Source organism: Fistularia commersonii, chromosome 13 (genome assembly GCF_037954325.1).
Source record: "Fistularia commersonii isolate RoL2024-O1a breed Wild chromosome 13, RoL_Fcom_v1.0, whole genome shotgun sequence".
NCBI lineage: Eukaryota > Metazoa > Chordata > Actinopteri > Syngnathiformes > Fistulariidae > Fistularia > Fistularia commersonii.
The window spans coordinates 15,290,477-15,310,532 of NC_141296.1; the positions used below are offsets into that span (position 1 = coordinate 15,290,477).

Below are 20,056 nucleotides of genomic sequence, written 5' to 3' on the forward strand. Positions count from 1 at the left end.
TCAAAATCTTTTACCAGTCTATGCAGCCAGCTCACTTTTCTTCAGTATAGTGTGCTGGTGGAGCGGTGCCAGGACTGGTGAGGTCAATTGGCTCAATAAGAAAGTGAGGAAAGCCCACTTGGTGGTGGCACTGAACCTGGACTATCTTCAATCGTTGGCTGTGGGGAGAGTGAAGGACAAACTTGGAGCTATTCTAGACAATCCTTCCCACCCCTTGCACGACGAGCTGTGGCTGATGTGCTGCTTTGTCAGTCAATGGTTCATGCCACCCCGGTGTAGAACTGAACGCTTCAGACGCTCCTTTGTGCCCATGGCCATCAGTATTTTTCACCCTCACTGTTCCTTGATGTTGTCCATTGTTATCCCTGATGCTGTTGCTGTTATTGTTGTCTGCTGTCTATTTATTCATGGATGTCTTGCTATCTTCTGTCTTTATATTTATATTTATTTTAGTTTTTTTTTGGACATTATAACTGTTATGCTGCTGTGACAAAGGAATTTCCCCTGTGGGAATCAACAACGTTTATCTTATCTTATAATCTGCAGAATGTGATTTTCTTTTTGGGGGCATTTGTGTTTAGTCTTTCTCAGTTGTCTTTAATACAGGACTAGGATCCCGGCACACAAGCCGAGAGCGCACTATCACGGCTGTCAGTGTGAAAGTAATGAAAATGTGACATTACCGTAGATATTTTAATATAGAAGTCACACCTGCGTATAAGTCGCAGGACCTGCCAATCCATGAAAAAAAGTGTGACTTATAGTCCGAAAAATACAGTATTTTATTATTGCTACCTATTTGGCTTCACTGTAGACAGCAGAATACAAATTTCATTGTACAGGGAAACTCATTTCCAGACGGCACATATGACAACAAACACTTTGGATCTTTTGAATGACATACCTCACTGCCTTCTGTCAACCATCTGTCACGACAGGCATTGTCCGCCTTATGGCCAAAGCTCCTATTGGCTACCCAGATAGTTGAGATTGACTCAGCACAGGGCCACCTGTAGAGACATACAAAACATACAGTGGAGGAGGAGGCATCGTTGTCAAACAGCAAAAATATTCACTTTCAAGTCTCAATAATGGAGAAGTATTTCAAGAGTTTTAATGTGGGAATTTCTTTTTCATATCCATGAAAGCATGCCAGATCTATGTAAGGATGTTTATAACTGTTTTGTTCTGTGAAGATATTTCATTTTAAAAATATGATGAATATGGTGAGTTAAAGTACACGATGAAGAAAACTTTGCTGGCCTGCTAATTGCAAAAATCTAAGACAGAATAAGTACACAGCAAGAACACATCTTGTTTGTTTTTTTTTTCTGTTGAACAAGGCAAAGACAAAAACGTGAAAGAGACATCTTGCAGTTTATCTTCTTTGTGTTTGTTTGTCCCTAGATTTGGTTGTGTGTTGTCTGCAGTACTTCCTCTGTAGCTAGCCCTCCCTCAGACTGCCTCTCAGATGTTTGCACAGCTGCTATTGTACAGTTTAATCCTGACTTCTTCCTCTATTTCTCTGGGATAATGAAGTTAATTGACGGTGAACTGACACTACTCTTGCCTAACTGATTAAAGATAAGCAAACAGCACAGAAACAGCAAACAGCATAGAATGAGATCTTTTACCAACAAAAGGTTGGTAAAATTTGTTCATATATATCTGTTTCACAAGTGAATTAAAAATCTTCTAAAAAACTAAAAAACATTTCCTCAGATAAAGCTTGCGGTTGAAGAATATTTCATTTACTAATGTTTGCAACTAACTTCTTCATTTAATGGAAAGAAACTTTATCTTTTTTTTTATTTTTGTCTTATTTTTTTGATTTTGTAAAGAAAGAAGTAGAAAGATTGGAATCTTAGGTAGTATCCTTCACCATCTACCATCTCTGCTCTACTCCTCCTATCCCCCCTCCACAGGACAAGAAAAAGTGCTTTATCTGTGACTCAGCAAGCCCTGATAGTGACAAAGTCAGCAATAGTCATCATATTGACAACGTTGTCACTACATTTGCTCCAAACAGATTGAAGACCTGGTGGCAGTCAGAGAATGGTGAGAGAAACTTTCAGCAGTCATATATGGTCTTAAAATTACTTATTTCAGCCCCGACAAGCAGTATAACAAATAGCTCATAAAGGCTAGACTGTTGCATATAAATTCCATGAACACCTGAATAATGAAAAACCCTCAAAAACAGTAGCTTACTGTTACTAGTTTGAAAAAAACAAAACAGTTGACATGATATTCATTCTTCTTCTTCTTCTTCTTCTTCTTTCGGCTTTTCCCTTCAGGTGTCCCCACAGCGAATCAACTTTCTCCATCTAACTCTTTTCTCTCTATCCTCCTCTCTCACACCAACTACCTTCATATCCTCTCTCACTACATTCATAAATCTTTTCCTCGAGAACTCTTGCAGCACCAATTCCAGCATCCGTCTACCAATATATTCTCTATCCCTCCTTTGTACATGATCGAACCATCTCAGTCTGGCATCTCTTAACTTCTCTCCAAAACATGTAACGTGCTGTTCCTCTGATATACCATTCCTGATCCTATCCATCCTGGTCACTCCCAAAGAGAACCTCAGCATGTTCATCTCTGCGACCTCTAGTTCTGCCTCCTGTCTTTTTGTCATTGTAACTTTTTCTAGGCCATAAAGCATGACTGGTCTCACCACTGTCTTGTACACCTTTCCTTTCATTCTGGCCAATAGTCTTCTATCACATAGTACCCCTATCACTTTTCTCCACCCATTCTAACTTGTTTGGACCTGTCTCTTCACCTCTTTTCCCCCCTAGTTGCACTGGACTGTTGACCCTTATGTACTTAAAAATCCTCTAGTTTCTTGATCTCCACTCCCTGTAGCCTCACCATTCCACCCGAGTTCCTCTCATTCACACACATATATTCTGTCTTGCTGCGACTAACTTTAATTCCTCTCCTTTCCAGAGCATACCGCCAACTCTCGAGATTTTCCTCTACCTGTTTTCTGCAATGTCATCTGCAAACATCATGGTCCATGGGGATTCCTGTCTAACCTCATCTGTCATCCTGTCCATCACCATTGCAAACAAGAAGGGGCTCAGAGCTGATCCCTGATGGAGTCCCACCTCCCCCTTGAACTTCTCTGTTACCCCTACAGCCCTCCACACCACTGTCTCATAGCTAGTATACATGTCCTGCACCGACTTAACATACTTCTCTACCACTCCATACTTCCACATACAATACCAGAGCTCCTCCCTTGGCACCCTGTCATATGCTTTTTCTAGGTCTATAAAAACACAATGCAGCCCCCCCTGGTCTTCTCTGACTTCTGCTCTCAGTCTAGTTTCCACTACTCTTTCCCATAACTTCATTGTATCCCCTTTATTCTTAAAAATAGGCACCATCACACTTTGTCTCCATTCTTCAGGCATCTTCTCACTCTCTGAGATCCGGTTGAATAATCTAGTCAGAAAATCTATCGCTGCCTCTCCTAGACACTTCCACACCTTCACAGGTATATCATCAGGACCAACTGCTTTTCCACTCTTCATCCTCTTCAATGCCTTCCTCACTTCACTTTTACCAATTTGTGCTACTTTGTGAGTCTACAATAGTCACCTCTTCTACCCTTGCCTCTCTTTCATTTTCCACATTCATCAGCTCTTCAAAGTACTCTTTCTGTCTTCCCATCACTCTTCTAGCATCTGTCAATACATTTCCCTCTCTATCCTTAATAACCCAGACCTGTTGTAAATCCTTTCCATCGTTATTTCTCTGTTTCGCCAACCTGTATAGATCGTTCTCACCCTGCTTACTATCCAGCCGAGCATACAAGTCATCGTACACCCTTTGTTTTGCCTTTGCTACCTCTATCTTTACCTTTCGCCGCATCTCCCTGGACTCCTGTCTGTTCTCTTCAGTCCTCTCAGTATCCCACTTCTTCTTTGCTAACCGCTTTCTCTGTATATACTCCTGCACTTCCTCATTCAACCCGCAAGTCTCCTTATCTACTTTCCTTCCAGATGACACACCAAGTACTCTTCTACCTGTCTCCCTGATAACACGAGCTGTTGTTGTCCAATCATCTGGACGCTCACCCTGATCACCCAGACCCTTTCTCAACTCCTCCCTGAAAACCATGCAACACTCCTCCCTTTTCAGCTTCCACCACTTTGTCCTCTGCTCTGCCTTTGTCCTCTTCATCTTCCTTGTCACCAGAGTCATCCTACAAACCACCATCCTATGCTGTCTGGCTAGACTCACCTACAACTACTTTGCAGTCACTGATCTCTTTCAGGTTACCTCGTCTATACAAGATGTAGTCTACCTGCGTGCTCCTACCTCCGCTCTTATAAGTTACCCTATGTTCCTGTTTTTTCTGGAAAAAGGTGTTCACTACAGCCATTTCCATCCTTTTTGCAAAATCTACCACCATCTGTCCCTCTGCATTCCTATCCTGGATACCAAATCTGCCCATCACTTCTTCATCCCCTCTATTGCCTTCACCTACATGTCCACTGAAGTCTTCACCAATTACCACTCTCTCATTTCTGGGAATATTCTGCATCACTTCATCTAACTCATTCCAGAACTTCTCCTTCTCTTCAAATTCACATCCCACGTGCGGGGCACAGCCACAAAAGTTTTACCCTGGATGCCCTTCCTGACGCAACCCTCTGATTTTATCCGGCCTTGGGACTGGCTCAGGGAGACACTGCTCCGTGCCCCCCCAAGGCAGGGTTGGAGAGACACGGGCCAGTGCCGCCCTGAGGCTGCATTAAAATATTTAAACATACTAAGATCATGAATATATAATTGCTTGTGAAAAACTAACAAATGTTAAATTTTTGCTTGATTCAGAATCGATACGTTTTCATTGTTTCATAACTGTTATTTCAAGTAAAAAAATCTTGTGCATTCATGTTTCATCAAAGCAGACATAAATTTCTGTTGAAGTTTTTCTAATCTTACCATCTATGTTCCTATATGTTCAGACTGACATGAAAACAGGATACCATTCTTAATATACTCCAATTCTGTTGTTACTCTACAGGTCTGCAGAATGTTACAATCCAACTTGACCTTGAGGCAGAATTTCACTTTACCCACCTCATCATGACTTTTAAGGTGACACTGTGGAGAATTATTTTCCCCATGATTAATTTGGCTATTTTTGGGGGGTTTACATTACTATAATGTGTAATGTATGATGGCCATTGGCATCCTTTGATTTGTGTTAATGCCAATTATGACATAACCAACTAGAAAATGCAATGAAATAATACTCCAATCAGCTGTATAAAGTGCTCTTACAAAAAATGGGAACAAAAATGTGAACACATAACACAACAGGCACTTAGTCTACTACATCTAAAAAAGGTTTGAGAATATCTAAATCTGGATACAGATGTGGAACACACATGGACCTGTTCTGGATAAAAAAAACACTATATCAGCTTGTCGATGATCCCACTTCTACTGATCAATGATTTCTATAGTTATATGGATATTTTCTGTCTTCCTGTAGAGATTGAAGTGATGTTTTCAGTCCAAAAGACATGATTTGGGATTATTCCCCTAGATTTATTTTCTTTAATTCAGGTAATTCTTTGCACATTGCATATACTTGTGTTGCTGTCAATTTCTCTGCTGCAGCCCTATCAAAATTGCAACCAACAAACATTTAAAAATGTGTTTTTTCAATTAGAGACGTTTGTTCGACACACATTCTGTATGTGGTGTTGTATGTCTTTAATAAACACAAGAAAACAATGCTGCATACTTTGCATGTGTAATGTGTAATGCAATTAGTGTGCCAATTTAGGGCTAATTTAGTTGATTCCTTTATTCTTATAAATATAATCAGATTGGCTTTGTGAAATCATCTCAAGGAGGCATCCAGCTGTTTAAAGTGTGTGTGTGTGTGTGTGTGTGTGTGTGTGTGTGTGTGTGTGTGTGTGTGTGTGTGTGTGTGTGTGTGTATGTGTGTGTGTGTGTGTGTGTGTGTGTGTGTGTGTGTGCGTGCGTGCGTGCGTGTGTGTGTGAATTGCTTTCTTCTTTTTCATTGACCAACTGCATTACTCAGTTTGGCTTTTACACCAATAGAATCATATCAGGTTCCAATAAAATATATTTCCAATCTGATGCAAATACTAACTTGATTGAATTTCATCAATAATTGACTCTGGCTCAATTGGAATTTGGGAAGACTTTCAGTGGTTAATTAAAACATTGCTCTTGTCTGTGTCCACTTAGACGTTCCGTCCTGCTGCCATGGTCATTGAGCGATCAGCTGACTTTGGAACTACTTGGCAGGTGTACCGTTACTTTGCTTTTGATTGTGAATCATCCTTCCCCATGGTCTCAAAGGGTCCTATGCAAAGAGTTGATGATATCATCTGTGACTCACGTTATTCTGACATAGAACCATCCACTGAGGGAGAAGTAAGAACTGATGTCCTCATTTATGTTGAATAGCATCCTAGTTTTTTTATTAGAACTATTTAATTCTTACTTTGTTTATTTTTTTAGGTTATTTTTCGAGTTTTGGATCCAGCATTCCAGATTGCTGACCCGTACAGCCCCAAAATCCAGAGTATGTCTCATAAAGTTCAGAATTTGGCCTGCTAGTGATCAGTTATTAATCAGCTTTTGAGTACTTATATATTTTTCAATCTGTGTTAAGACTTGCTAAAGATCACCAACTTAAGGATAAATTTTACCAAACTTCACACCCTGGGAGACAATCTGCTCGACTCTCGAATTGAAATCAAAGAAAAGTATTACTACTCTATCTATGACATGGTGGTCCGAGGAAGCTGCTTCTGCTATGGACATGCCTCTGAGTGTGCCCCTGTGCAAGGGGGAAGGCAGACACAAGTAGGAATGGTGAGTTTCCTTGTGAATGTTGAGTTTGGTGTTGTACAATTACTTACAGATTATTGATTACTAATGTTTTAGTAATATTAATTTATTGTTACCTGGTTGAAGATTATCAATAATTGATGAATATATATTTGTAACGATGAATGAATAATTTATATTTTCTGACTTGTTTCTAGGTCCATGGTCACTGCATTTGTGACCACAACACCAAGGGCCTTAACTGTGAGCAGTGTCTGGACTTCTATCATGATCTTCCATGGCGTCCAGCAGAGGGACCCAACACAAATGCTTGCAAAAGTGAGAACCGTATTTTCCGCATGATCAATATTGAGCTGGAAGAGTTCTCGCAACTACTGGAAGCAGCCACAGACTCTATTTTCTCCCATACAAGAAGTAAAGCGCGGTGCATGCTGGGATATATGACTGCGCAAAGCGTGCATTTTCATTTCCGTGTGTGTGTGTGTGATGCGTGTGTGTGTGTGTGTGTGTGTGTGTGTGTGTGTGTGTGTGTGTGTGTGTGTGTGTGCGTGCATGTGTGTGCGCACGTCTCTCAAGTAGTAGCGGTAAAAATGGTAAGGGGAATTCCAGTCCCATACCACTTGTGTGTGTATAAAAACCTCAAAATAGTACCTTTTAAGAGACACGCTTACAACGCAGAGTTAAAACTCAAGGCGATTGGTCACGCAGTAGAACACGGGAATAGAGCAGCAGTGGGAGAATTCAATGTGAACGAATCAATGGAGCAGAAGTGGAGGAAGCAACAAGGTGACCTGCGCCAAGTAAAGAAAACTAAACCGGGGTGTCAAACATACAGCCCGCGTGAGGAACCGGCCCGCAAGGAGGTTCGATCAGGCCCGCAGGATAATTTGAAAGTGAAAAAATGCATAAAAGACAAGGACTTAATTTTTTTAATTAAATGCAATTCAAGAATTTTCCACTAGGTGCGCACTATTTTGGTCAGCGTAGACGACAATCCTTATCACTGAGACCAATCAGCAGACGTTATCAATGCACCATCTGCTGCTTGTTATGACGTTGTTTCTAACCTGTTCTCTACCTCCCTGCTACTCCCTCATTAGCCAAAATGTCGTTATCAAAACAAAGAAAAGTACATAAAGACATTTACAGGACAGGTGAATACTTTCTTCCTTACACATTTAATAGCACTCTTTTTAGTTTGTCAGGTGTAGGCAGGGATTCAATTTAGATTTTCTATGCACATGTGTAAATGGTTTAAAAATCCCTTTCTTTATAAGTCTTATTTAATCTTCAAGTGCATTACTATATTTTTTAATACCAATTACTTGTTAATGTTTTGTGCCTTTGTACGATCAGTTGGATCACATGACCACATAATTGCAATGCATACAAATTTTCCAAATGTCCTTGTACTTCTTTACAAGAAAAAAGAGGAAAGACATTATATTTTGGTTATTTATTGCTGAGTATGCTATTATTTTAATTGTTCGGCCCACTTGACATCTACCTAGGCCATATGTGGCCCGCGATGAGAAATGAGTTTGACACCCTTGGACTAAACACAGTTTCCGAGGAAACAGAACAAGATGGCTACAGTTAAAGGACAAACTTGAACAGTGGTTTGTTGAACAGAGAGTGGCAAGTAGAGGTGTCGCTACAGTCACTATTCGAATGAAGGCAACAGCGCTAGCTAGCGACATGAACATCAATGAATTTAGAGGCGGTCCTTCTTGGTGCTTTCATTTTATGAAATGCTTTGAACTGTGACAAATGGAATTGGAAATAAATTGTTTTCAATGAAGGCGGCGCAAATTCCAGTAAGAGCTACCGGTACGTACGGTACCGTATTGTGAATGCACTAACCTGTTTTGGGAGTGAGAGTTGTCAGAACATTGGTTTGTATTCTATTAATAAAGTTTGACAGACTTATCTGACTGTTTTGTTGACATTCCCTTTAGGGCATCTCCATTTAGTGGATGGATAACGGAACCCCAGCCACTACTATAGCTTCTATTATATGCGCCTTATAATGTGGTGCGCCTTACATATAATTTTTTTTTTAAATAGGCCATTCAGTGAGGTTGTGCCTTATAATCCAGTGCGCCTTATGGTGTGGAAAATATGGTAATTTCAAGGATGCAAGTATTTTTATTTACATTCCACTCAGAGAATAATACCAGGAATGAAACAAAATGAGCATTGGTTGATAAACATTACATTACATTACATTACATTGCATTTGGCAGACGCTTTTATCCAAAGCGACTTGCAATAGAGGACATAGGGACTGCAAATACACTTGCAAATACACAAATACAGCACTGACATGATGAGATGTTTTGTACGTACAAGTCAAGTGTATCAGGTAATGTGCAATTTGGGTTGTACAAAGTTACAATGAGGCAAATTTGCCTGTTGAGCAAATCTACAGAGCACCACCACTGATTAGCAGTGTCATTGCTGTGGGGAAGAAGCTCTTCGTCAGTCTGATGGTCCTGCTCCGGATGATCCAAAACTGCAAACACAAAAAGTGTATATGCAGGGTGTGTGTGGTCCTTCAGGATGTTGTTGGCCCTCTTCCTATGATGAAGTGATGACGATATCCGTGGTGGTGGGAAAGCTGCTCAAAACAATCCTCTGTGCCGCTTTAACCACCCTATGGAGACCCTCCTATGGCACAGAGCAGCTGCCATGCCACACATTAATGCAGGAGGAGGGGACACTCTCCACCACACACCACACTTAGATTGTCCATTTGATCAAGTTGCCTTCAAGCAATTTCCTGTAATCTTGTTCTTTTCCTCATCCTTAGAGTGTAACTGTAACCACCACGCATACTCCTGCCATTTCGACATGGCTCTGTTTGTGGCATCTGGAAACACCAGTGGGGGTGTGTGTAACAACTGTCAACACAACACAGCGGGACACCAGTGTGAGCATTGTAAGCCTTCCTTCTTCCAACATCCTGAGAGAGACATTCGAGACCCTTCTGTCTGCCAGTGTGAGTCTTGCTACCCCTGCTTCACATCAGATCAGTTAACAGTCATAGGAGTCTAATCACTTTCCCAATTAAAATTAGGGTATCTATACTTAATACAATTATTGCCATTAAAGCTTCTGGATGGCTAAGATACTATAAAAATATTATCATAATTTTCAGTTTGCATTCGTGCTTTTCTGTTTCAGTTTTTTTTAATTTGGGGATTCATTTTGTGTTGTAGCATGTAACTGTGACCCTCTTGGTTCTCTGAATGGAGGAATCTGTGATGGAGTAACAGACGTCCAATTAGGATTAATAGCTGGCCAATGTCGCTGCAAAGCTAATGTGGAAGGAGAACACTGCAACCGGTGCAAGCAGGCGCACTATGGGCTGAGTGACACACCTGACGGATGCAACGGTACAACAATATCTATGACTTGATGTACAACTTTATATATGAGACATTTCAAAAGATGCAGGACATGAAATATGGCACAGCATTACAATATGATGTACAATGTGACATAAGATAATACTTTATTGATCAGATCCATCCATCGTCTGCCGCTTAGCCTGCACTCAAGGTCAATCGCAGGACTACATATACAGACAGACAACCATTCATTCACTCAAGCCCAATTTCTTCTAGTTAACCTGCTGCATATTTTTGGACTGGGAGGAAACCGGAGAATGGGCAAACTCCACACAAAAAAAGGTTCCTTGTCAGAATCGAACCAGGAGCCTTCATATTGTGAGGCCGAAGCCCTAGCCATTGCCCCGCAGTACTTTTTTGACCCCAATAGGAGAAATTTTTTTCTCACAGCAGCACAACAAGAAATATGAATATAAATATAAATAGAAGAGGCAGTTAAAGGGACAAAGACAACAACAAGGATAAAAGTATACAATAGAATGACAACAACAAGGATAAAGATAGATAACAAAAAGAACACAACAAGGATAAAAATTGAACAGAATTAACAGAGTGAGGACATGACGTGTGAATGAGTGAGGTAGTGGTGGGACAGATGCACCTCTGGCTGGTCAGTTATGTGCTGCCCAGACTGCTGCTACACAGTCTAATGGCCAAATTTATGTATGAAATTAAATATAACAACATACCACATGATGTACAAAATGCTCTAGTATGATTATGTAGTCATACTGTAAATGATGTACAGTAAGATAGGGACAGCATAAAATGTATGCTCATTGCTGACACACATATTTGCTTTCCAGCTTGCAGTTGCAATCCTCTTGGAACAGCCTCAGGACGAAATCCCTGTGACACAAAAACAGGAATCTGTGTCTGTAAACGACTGGTTACTGGACGAGACTGTGACCAGTGTGTGGTAGGATAAACATAAACTCATACACACGCTCAGACACATACCCACACCCACTCAACAACACAATCATATAAAAGCAGACAGACACATAGATTGGGGTCACTGCTGATGATGCACTGATCTGCCTGTTGATCTATCGCTGCCACCGAGAAGCTTCATTTCATCACTCTTCCCGTTGGCTGGCCTCATCAATGTAGGCATGGGCATAGTACCTCAGACTCAGTGCCCCCCCACCTACCTACCCCACCCTGTCAAAGTTCTTGTGGAGGGAGTTGAAACACCCTCTGAAAGGGGAATCTGCCAGACATTCCCAGCAGATTCACAATATATTTCAGCCTGCCTCTCCTGACATCCTCCTCCACCGGACGATGCTAGTCGAATGTCAGAACCACATAGTTTATCATTGAACTGTGGCCTAGGCACAAACAACAGTCAGAGCCTGTTCCCCCAACCTTAAAGCTGATGGAGCTGCTCTCTTGTCCAGCAAGCCTTTGGGCAATGCATTTGCTCACACTGCAACTGATCACCTTGGCCCCTCCTACTACTGGTGATGAGCCTGTGTGAAGGGGGACCTGCATTTTGGGCTAGGCCTGGTTGGGCCACATAGGCACACACAAACACTATTATTTCCACCATTTAGAAAGGGTACTTTCTGGAAAATAAAAATGCGGGTTAAGTTGTACAAATGAGTTCATGTATCTGTACCTCTGTGTGTCAGTCGGATCATTGGGGACTAAGTAATGATCTTGATGGGTGCAGACCATGTGACTGTGACCTTGGAGGAGCTGTGAGCAATGAGTGAGTTCATATCCACCTAACTATTCACATCATACTGAAACAAGTAAGCTGTTGACAGCAAACTACTAACTTTTCTCCACACAGTCAATAGTCTCATGTAGTTACAGTAAACTTGTTAATTCCTCATGCAATTTGCTGGATATTTCTGGACTAATTTGATTCATTACGTGACTTGTTTTTCATTATTTATTATTTTTTCCCAACTTGTATGAAACCTCACATAACTTAGTTGATTAACCATATGAATCAGCATGTAATTCAGTTGATTACTCATGTAACTGGAAATTTAGAGTCTTGAAAGACTTGAGGTTGTTACAGTTATATTATTTTGTTTACCTTCCTGTTGTCTTTCAGGTGTGATCAGCTGACTGGTCAGTGCATGTGCAAAGATCACATGGTTGGTCGTCAGTGTGATCAGGTCGAGTCAGGTTTCTACTTCATCCACCTGGACCACTACACCTATGAGGCTGAGGATGCTGAGTTTGGTCCTGTGAGTTGTTTCAACATCACACAACGGAGACAATTTCAATTAACCGTAGCTTGATTGAATTTCAAAAAAGTTACATTACTTTTTACATTGTTCTTTTCACCTCTTCCATGTTTGTTTTTTTTTCTGTTCATTAGGCTTTGAATATCATCAGCAATTCAATTGCAATCATTCAAATTAATGATATGCTCTGTGTTTTACACTCAAAACTGTGACTGATTTTCAAGGAAACTAGTTTCTGCGATTTTTTAGGTTCTGACAAATCAAATCAACCCTAAGTTGGATCACTTAATGTAACCATGTTAATTATCCATCCATCCATTCATTTTCTGACGCTTATGAATGCCAATGCAGGTTCAGGAGTCACTGCAATGACAGACATAGATCACCTTAGGTTATAGCTTTGGCTGGCTGCATAATCAATGAGGGTACAGAACATGGATCCATTTTATCATATATCAAGCATATGTGGTAAAGTTTAGTCTGTCTGATGCGACTAGTCTGATGGGACTTGCCAGTGTATGGCTAGTGGACTGTTATAAGTGACCCATGTAAAATAAACAGTGTCTCACTCTTTCGTTGTCAGACCTGTGTTCACTACTTAATGTAAATTCAGAATTCTATTCCTTTTGGTTGTTTCTTTCAGGAGTTGCCACAGTGAACCGGTTGCTTCCAACAAATCCTGTTTTCTGCATCCTTTTTTTCCCACACCAACTAAAGTCATCATACTACATCAATAAATCTTTACTTTGGTCGTTCTCTGGGGCTCCTTCCTGGCAGTTCCAACCTCAGCATCCTTTTACCAATATGTATTTGCTATCTCTCTGTACATGTCCAAGCCATCTCAGTCTAGCCTCTCTTGGAGACTTTATCTCCAAAATATCTAACCTGTGCTGTGTTTCTAATGGACTCACTCCTAATGCTATCCATTCTTGTCACTCCCAAAGAGAAGCTCAACGTCTTCATTTTTGCTAACTTCAGTTCTTTCAGTGCCATTATCCCTAAACCACACAAGATTGCTGGTCTCGTCACTGTCTTGAACACCTTACCTTTCATTATGGCTGATGCTCTTTTATCACATGTTCCCATCTAAAGTTTTCTCCACCAGGTCCAACCTACTTGCACACATTTATTGACCTAGCCCTTCTTCAACCTGCAGTAGCTTAATGAGCACCAATGGCGCTCATTGTTAACCCAGGCTTTGACAAATCTCGTATGGGAGTCATATCTTGATTTGTGTATTTAGTTTAGCACAAGTTCATTATTAGGACACAATGTTACTATCCCTGAGGGGTGTACATCAGATGCCCCTTCTAACACAATCCTCTGCATTTAACAGGGCTTGGGACTGGCTCAGTTGTGCCCACTTGGGGCTGCATAAATCATTATTCTTCTGTCATTATATCTTGGTGTTATGGGGAACATTATGAGAGGTTGGGAAGCTGAGACGCTTGTTTCTTTTTTCATGTTAATCAATCTCATAGGAGTATTCAAAAAAGTATGGAGTTTAATGGGAAACCACTCCATTTCTTATGGTGAGATGGGATTTTTAACATCGATAAAGAGCATAGATTGCTTAAAGTGTGCACATGGTGAATAGGAGATATTTTTCTTGTTGGTCTGTAGAATACTAAATTAGACTCAAACAAGGTATGAACAGTTAATTCTTTCTCATGACATTTGAAAAATATAGATGCTTCTTGATGTACAGAAAGCACATATCGTGGAAAACGACTGACCAATTTCACTGTCATTGAAAACATGGAAAATGAAATGATGAGCTTTTCTTGGAAAAATGCAAGTGAATGTTCTCAGTCCTTCAGGTTATGGTCAAATGTTGTCAAACGACTGAGGAGTTTCTGGTATGTAAATGCTGGGATTGGGGCTGGGTGGTAGAACCAAGATGAAAGGGTTTATGTTAATGAGTGAGTTTTTATTTGGCACTTGAGTTGCTATGTCAATTTTGTGTGTCATCATGTGTGTATTACTTGAGGAACAAAGTAAGAAGGGGGACCCACTTGCATTGGAGTTTGAAAAATTAATTTTGAAAAAAATTAAAGAAGTCTTTTTGTTCACTTGGGCTGAAGCTCAGGTGGGTGTCTCAGGGGCCTGGTATGAGTTGTTGATCTTGCCCAGTGAATTGTAGGCTGCAGATCGATCTACAGGTGTGTATGTGATGATTTATCTTGTGATAGTGACTGTGGAAGAGATGGTGCTCTTGAAACGTCTTCAAAGAATGAAAAAGTCCAGTTGCTTCAATAAACAGCAACAATTGACCATGACCTCTCAGACTCATCGCTGCAAAATTTGGGATGACCACCCTTTGACACAGAAAACACTCAGACACAGAAGCTATCTACATTTCAGTTTAAGATGCAGGAAACATAGGATTTTATCGAATAGCCTTCACTTGCTCCTCTGTCATAATGCAGAGCAGAAAGTATTCCTTAAAAAACTCAGCATCAACTCTTTCTTCTTCTTCATCTTCTTTTCCTTTTAGCTACTCCCTCCAGGGGTTGTCATCGCAAATCAACCTCCTCCATCTAACTCCATCTAACTAGATGTCCTGCCTGGCAGTTCCAGTTCTGTATTTCTCCTCCGCACATGACCGAACCATTTCAGTCTGGCCTCTTTGACCTTATCTCCGACACATTGAATCTGTGCTATCCCTATTAATTGACCCATTCCTGATCATATCCATCCTTCTCACTCCCAAAGAGAACCTCAACATTTTGATCCCTGGTCCCTCTAAGCTTCACTTTCTGTCATTCCTTCAGTGCCACTGTCTGAAAACTAAAGAGTATGGGTGGTCTCTCCACTGCCTTTCATTCTGGATGACTTGAAAACCTTCACTATTATTATCTCCACACCCTGCAGCCTAATCGTTTAACTTTGGTTCCGCCGATTCACACAAATAAAAACTGCTCTTCTCGTTGTGGCTAACCGTCATTTCTCTCCTTCTCTCCCCACCTGTTCTCTGCTCTCACTGCAGATCACAATGTCATCTACAAACATCATGGTCCATGCGAATTCCTGTCTAACATCATCTATCAGCTTGTTCATCACAGCTTCAAACAAGAAGGAGCTCAGCACTGATCCCTCATGCAGTCCCACTTCCTCATTGAACTTCTCCGTCACACCTGCAATACACCTCACCACTGTATCACAGCTCACATACATGTACTGCCCTAACATACTTCTCTGCCACTCCAGACTTCCTCATACAATTTCAAATATCCTCTCTTGGCAACTTGTATGCGTTTTGTAGCTCCACAAAGGCACAGTGCAGCTCCCTTTTACCTACCCTGTACTTCTCTACCAGCATGAAAGCAAATACTGCATCTGTAGTACTCTTTCTATGCATGAAACCATACTGCTGCTCACAAATGCTGACTTTTGCTCATAGTCTGGTTTTCCACTATTCTTTTCCCTTGCTTTCATTGTATGGTTTATCAACTGTATTTCTCTATAGTTACCAGAATTTTGCACATTTCACTTATTCTTGGGCTCTTTTCTTCCATCCACCAGGTATTTTCTCACTCTCTAAGATCCTGCTGAATAATCCAACCACAAACTCCAATGCCACCTCCACTCGACACTTAAGTATCTCCACGGGAATATCATCAGGGCCAAAACCCTGTCCACAGTTCATTCTCCTCAATGTTCACCTCACTTTACCTTGACAAATCCCTGCTACTTCATCGTCCAAAAAAGTGACTCCCCATTCTCTTCTATTTTCCTCATTGATCAGCATTGCAAAGCACTTATCTTGCTCCTGTCAATACATTTGACAAACCTGCCCATCAGTTCTTCCTCACCTCTAATGCCTGCACCAACATATCCACTGAAGTCAACACCAATTCTGTCTCTCGCCTCTTGGGGATATTCTGTATCACTTCATCTAACTAAATCCAGAAATAATTCTCCTTCTTTTACTCACATCCCACTTGTGGGACATATCCAGTAACAACAATGAACTTCACATCAACAATTTTCAGCTTGAGACTCCTCAGTCTATCTGATGCTCTCTTCTCCTCCAGAAAATTCCAAACTAAATCTTACTCCATTTCTCTTCCTCTAAATACCATGATAGTACAACTCAAAACCTGCACCTAAGCCTTTAGCCTTGCTAGCTTTCGACCTGGTCTCCTGGACACAGTATATCCACCTTCCTTCTCTGTATTGTATATTTTTACCAACTCAATAGCTTTTCCTGTTATCATCCCTATATTCAAAGCCCTTAGTCTCAGTCCCAGACTCTTACCTTTGTCTTTTTCTTTGGCTTCTGAGCACACCTTCCCCTTCTCCTTTTCAGACTCATAGTAGCCCAATTTTCACTGGTACCCTATAGGTCAGTGATGTCAAACTCAGTCAGAGAGGGGGCCAAATATAAAAACTGACCCTAAATCGCAACCAGCATAAATATTTGATTCATATGAAATATGAATTTAACTGTTTCCAACTCATAATAAAGAATTCAGAACAGCACAATAAGTTCACAGATAAAACAAGTAATGAGAACAAATTTTAAATAATGACACATCAGTCGCCTTTTTTGTGTTACTCTATTGGAAGATTTTTGCTTACTTATTTCCAATGAAAATGTTTGTTTCTTACAAATTCAAAACTAACTCAATATGAAAAATAAAATAGGTAATAGAACTTGAAACAACTATGCTTCTGCTTCCTCTCCTTTTGGCTTCTCCCTTCAGGGGTCGCCACAGCGAGTCAACTTTCTCCATCTAACCCTATTCTCTGTATCTTCCTCTCTCACACCCACTACCTTCATATCCTCTCTCACTACGTCCATAAATCTTCTCTTTGGTCTTCCTCGAGACCTCTTGCCTGGGAGCTCCAATTCCAGCATCCATCTACCAATATATTCACTATCTCTTCTCTGTACATGACCGAACCATCTCAGTCTGGCTTCTCTGACCTTCTCTCATAAACATCGAACATGTGCCGTCCCTCTGATAGACTCATTCCTGATCCTATCCATCTTGGTCACTCCCAAAGAGAACCTCAACATCTTCATCTCTGCAACCTCTAGTTCTGCCTGCTGTCTTTTGGTCATTGTAACAGTTTCTAGTCCGTACATCATCGCTGGTCTCACCACTGTCTTGAACACCTTTCCTTTCATTCTGGCTGATAGTCCTCTATTGCATTACAGCTAGTGCTATCAAGGAGACACATAGGAGAGTACTTGGTGTGTCATCTGGAAGGAAAGTAGATAAGGAGGCTTGGCGGTGGAATGAGGAAGTGCAGGAGTATATACAGAGAAAGCGATTAGCAAAGAAGAAGTGGGACACTGACAGGACTAAAGAGAACAGACAGGAGCACAGGGAGATACAACATAAGGTAAAGATAGAGGTAGCAAAGGCAAAACAAAGGGGGGTATGATGGCTTTATGCTCAGCTGGACAGTAAAGAGGGAGAGAATGATCTATACAGGCTGGAGAAACAGAGCGATAAAGATGGAAAGGATATACAGCAGGTCTGGGTCTTTGAGGATAGAGTGGGAAAATATATTTACAGATGCTAGGAGGGTGATGGGAAGATGGAAAGAGTACTTTGAAGAGCTGATGAATGTGGAAAATGAGAGGCATGGGTTGAAGAGGTGACTACTGTAGACCACAAAGTAGCACAGATTAGTAAAAGTGAAGTGAGGAAGGCATTGAAGAGGATGAAGAGTGGAAAAGCAGTTGGTCCTGATGATATACCTGTGAAGGTGTGGAAGTGTCTAGGAGAGGCAGCGGTAGAGTTTCTGACTAGATTATTCAACAGGATCTAAGAGAGTGAGAAGATGCCTGAAGAATGGAGATGAAGTGTGATGGTGCCCATTTTTAGATTAAGGGGGAAGTGCAGAATTGCAACAGTTATCGAGGGATAGAGTTGATGAGCCGTAGAATGAAGTTATGGGAAGGGTAGTGTTCAAGGTTGAGGTGGGACTCCATCAGGGATCAGCTCTAAGCCCCTTCTTGTTTGCAGTGATGATGGACAGGCTGACAGATGAAGTTAGACAGGAATCTCCATGGACCATGATGTTTGCAGATGACAATGTGATCTCTAGCGAGAGCAGAGAGCAGCTAGAGGAAAATCTAGAGAGGTGGAGGTATGGACTGGAAAGGAGAGGAATGAAAGTTAGTTGCACCAAGATAGTATATGTGTGTGAATAAGAGGAACCCGGGTGGAACGGTAAGGCTTCAGGGAGTGGAGATCAAGAAGTTGGAGGATTTCAGGTACTAAGGATCAACAGTCCAGAGCAGCTGAGAGTGGAAAAGAGGTGAAGAGACAGGTTCAAGTAGATTGGAATGGGTGGAGAAAAGTGTCAGGGGTACAATCAGCCAGAATGCAAGGAGAGGTGTACAAGACAGTGGTGAGACTAGGAATGCTGTAGAATTGTGTCGTAGGACTTCTCGCCAGGACTGCATAATCTGGACACTTGGGCTAAGAGGGGCACGACTGTCAATCGATTGCCACTAGGTAGTGAACTGGCCCCGATGGTGGGGAAGGATGCTGGTCAGACCTGGCAGACCCAAACGTATTGTGGGGCTCTTTTGGAAATTTCTCGCAGAGTCCGTCTGTCAGAAAGAGTATTGCAGAGCTTCAACTACGTCCGGAGGGAGGGGGGGACATTGAGTCCAAGTGGGTCATGTTCAATGCTTCCATGGTCAAGGTGGCAGATAGAAGCTGTGGTCGGTGGTCCATGACTGTCCAGATGGTAACCTGTAACCTGCTGATGGACCCCAGTGGTGAGGGATTCTGTCCAACTGAAGGAGGCTCCTATGGAGTCTTTCTGGCCTGTCGTGCTCTTGAGGCAGTTGACAATTATCGGAAGGTCTGCCCTGGGTTTCTCAATGCTCTGGATGTTGTGGGGTTCTCCTGGCCTTCATGACTCAGCAACATTGCATGGACGGCAGGGGCAATGCTTCTTGATTGGCAAACCGGCTGACGATCCCCCTCTTAACAAAGGGGAATCATAGGGTGTGCTCCAACTACAGGGGGATCATACTCCTCAGCCTCCCTGGTCCACTCGGTTGTGCTGGACAGGGGGGTCCACCGGGTCATTGAATCTTGGATTTAGGAGGAGCAGTGTTTTTCAACCCAGTCGGGGAACAGTGGACCAGATCGTATATCCACAGCACGGTCCTTGAGGGTACATGTGAGTTTGTCCAACCAGTTTACATGCGATTTGTGGACCTGGAAAAGGCATTTGACCGTGTCCGTGGGGGATCTTATGGTGGTGCTCAAAGAGTATGGGGATGGAATCCCATAATATGGGTCGTTTGGTCCCTGTATGACCGGTGTTAGAGCTTGGTCTGCATTGCAGGTTGTAAGTCAGATTTGTTCCCAGTGAGAGTTGGGCTCCACCAAGGCTGCCCTTTGTCACTGATTCTGTTCATAATCTTTATGGACAGAATTTCTAGGCACAGTCAGGGCGTTGAGGGTATCTGGTTTTGTGGCTGCAGGATTGGGTCCCTGCTTTAGGCAGATAATACAGTGGGGCAAAAAAGTATTTAGCCAGCCACCAAGTGTGCACCAAAACAACATACTTGTTAACCTAACAAGCCATCTTAACTTAGAC

The 20,056-nt window shown here is 41.7% G+C and overlaps 1 protein-coding gene across 1 annotated transcript in view; it reads left to right on the forward strand.

The window, feature by feature from the left end:
• Positions 1–20,056, forward strand: part of LOC147227986 (laminin subunit beta-1-like) — a 47,495-nt gene that overhangs the window by 5,971 nt on the left and 21,468 nt on the right. Inside the window, exons 3-13 of the mRNA XM_086158605.1 lie at positions 1,926–2,058; positions 5,048–5,121; positions 6,250–6,438; positions 6,526–6,589; positions 6,680–6,882; positions 7,056–7,176; positions 9,671–9,859; positions 10,080–10,256; positions 11,078–11,190; positions 11,906–11,985; positions 12,340–12,475. Coding sequence (XP_086014731.1) covers positions 1,926–2,058; positions 5,048–5,121; positions 6,250–6,438; positions 6,526–6,589; positions 6,680–6,882; positions 7,056–7,176; positions 9,671–9,859; positions 10,080–10,256; positions 11,078–11,190; positions 11,906–11,985; positions 12,340–12,475 — 1,479 coding nt within the window. The remainder of the gene's footprint in view (positions 1–1,925; positions 2,059–5,047; positions 5,122–6,249; positions 6,439–6,525; positions 6,590–6,679; positions 6,883–7,055; positions 7,177–9,670; positions 9,860–10,079; positions 10,257–11,077; positions 11,191–11,905; positions 11,986–12,339; positions 12,476–20,056) is intronic.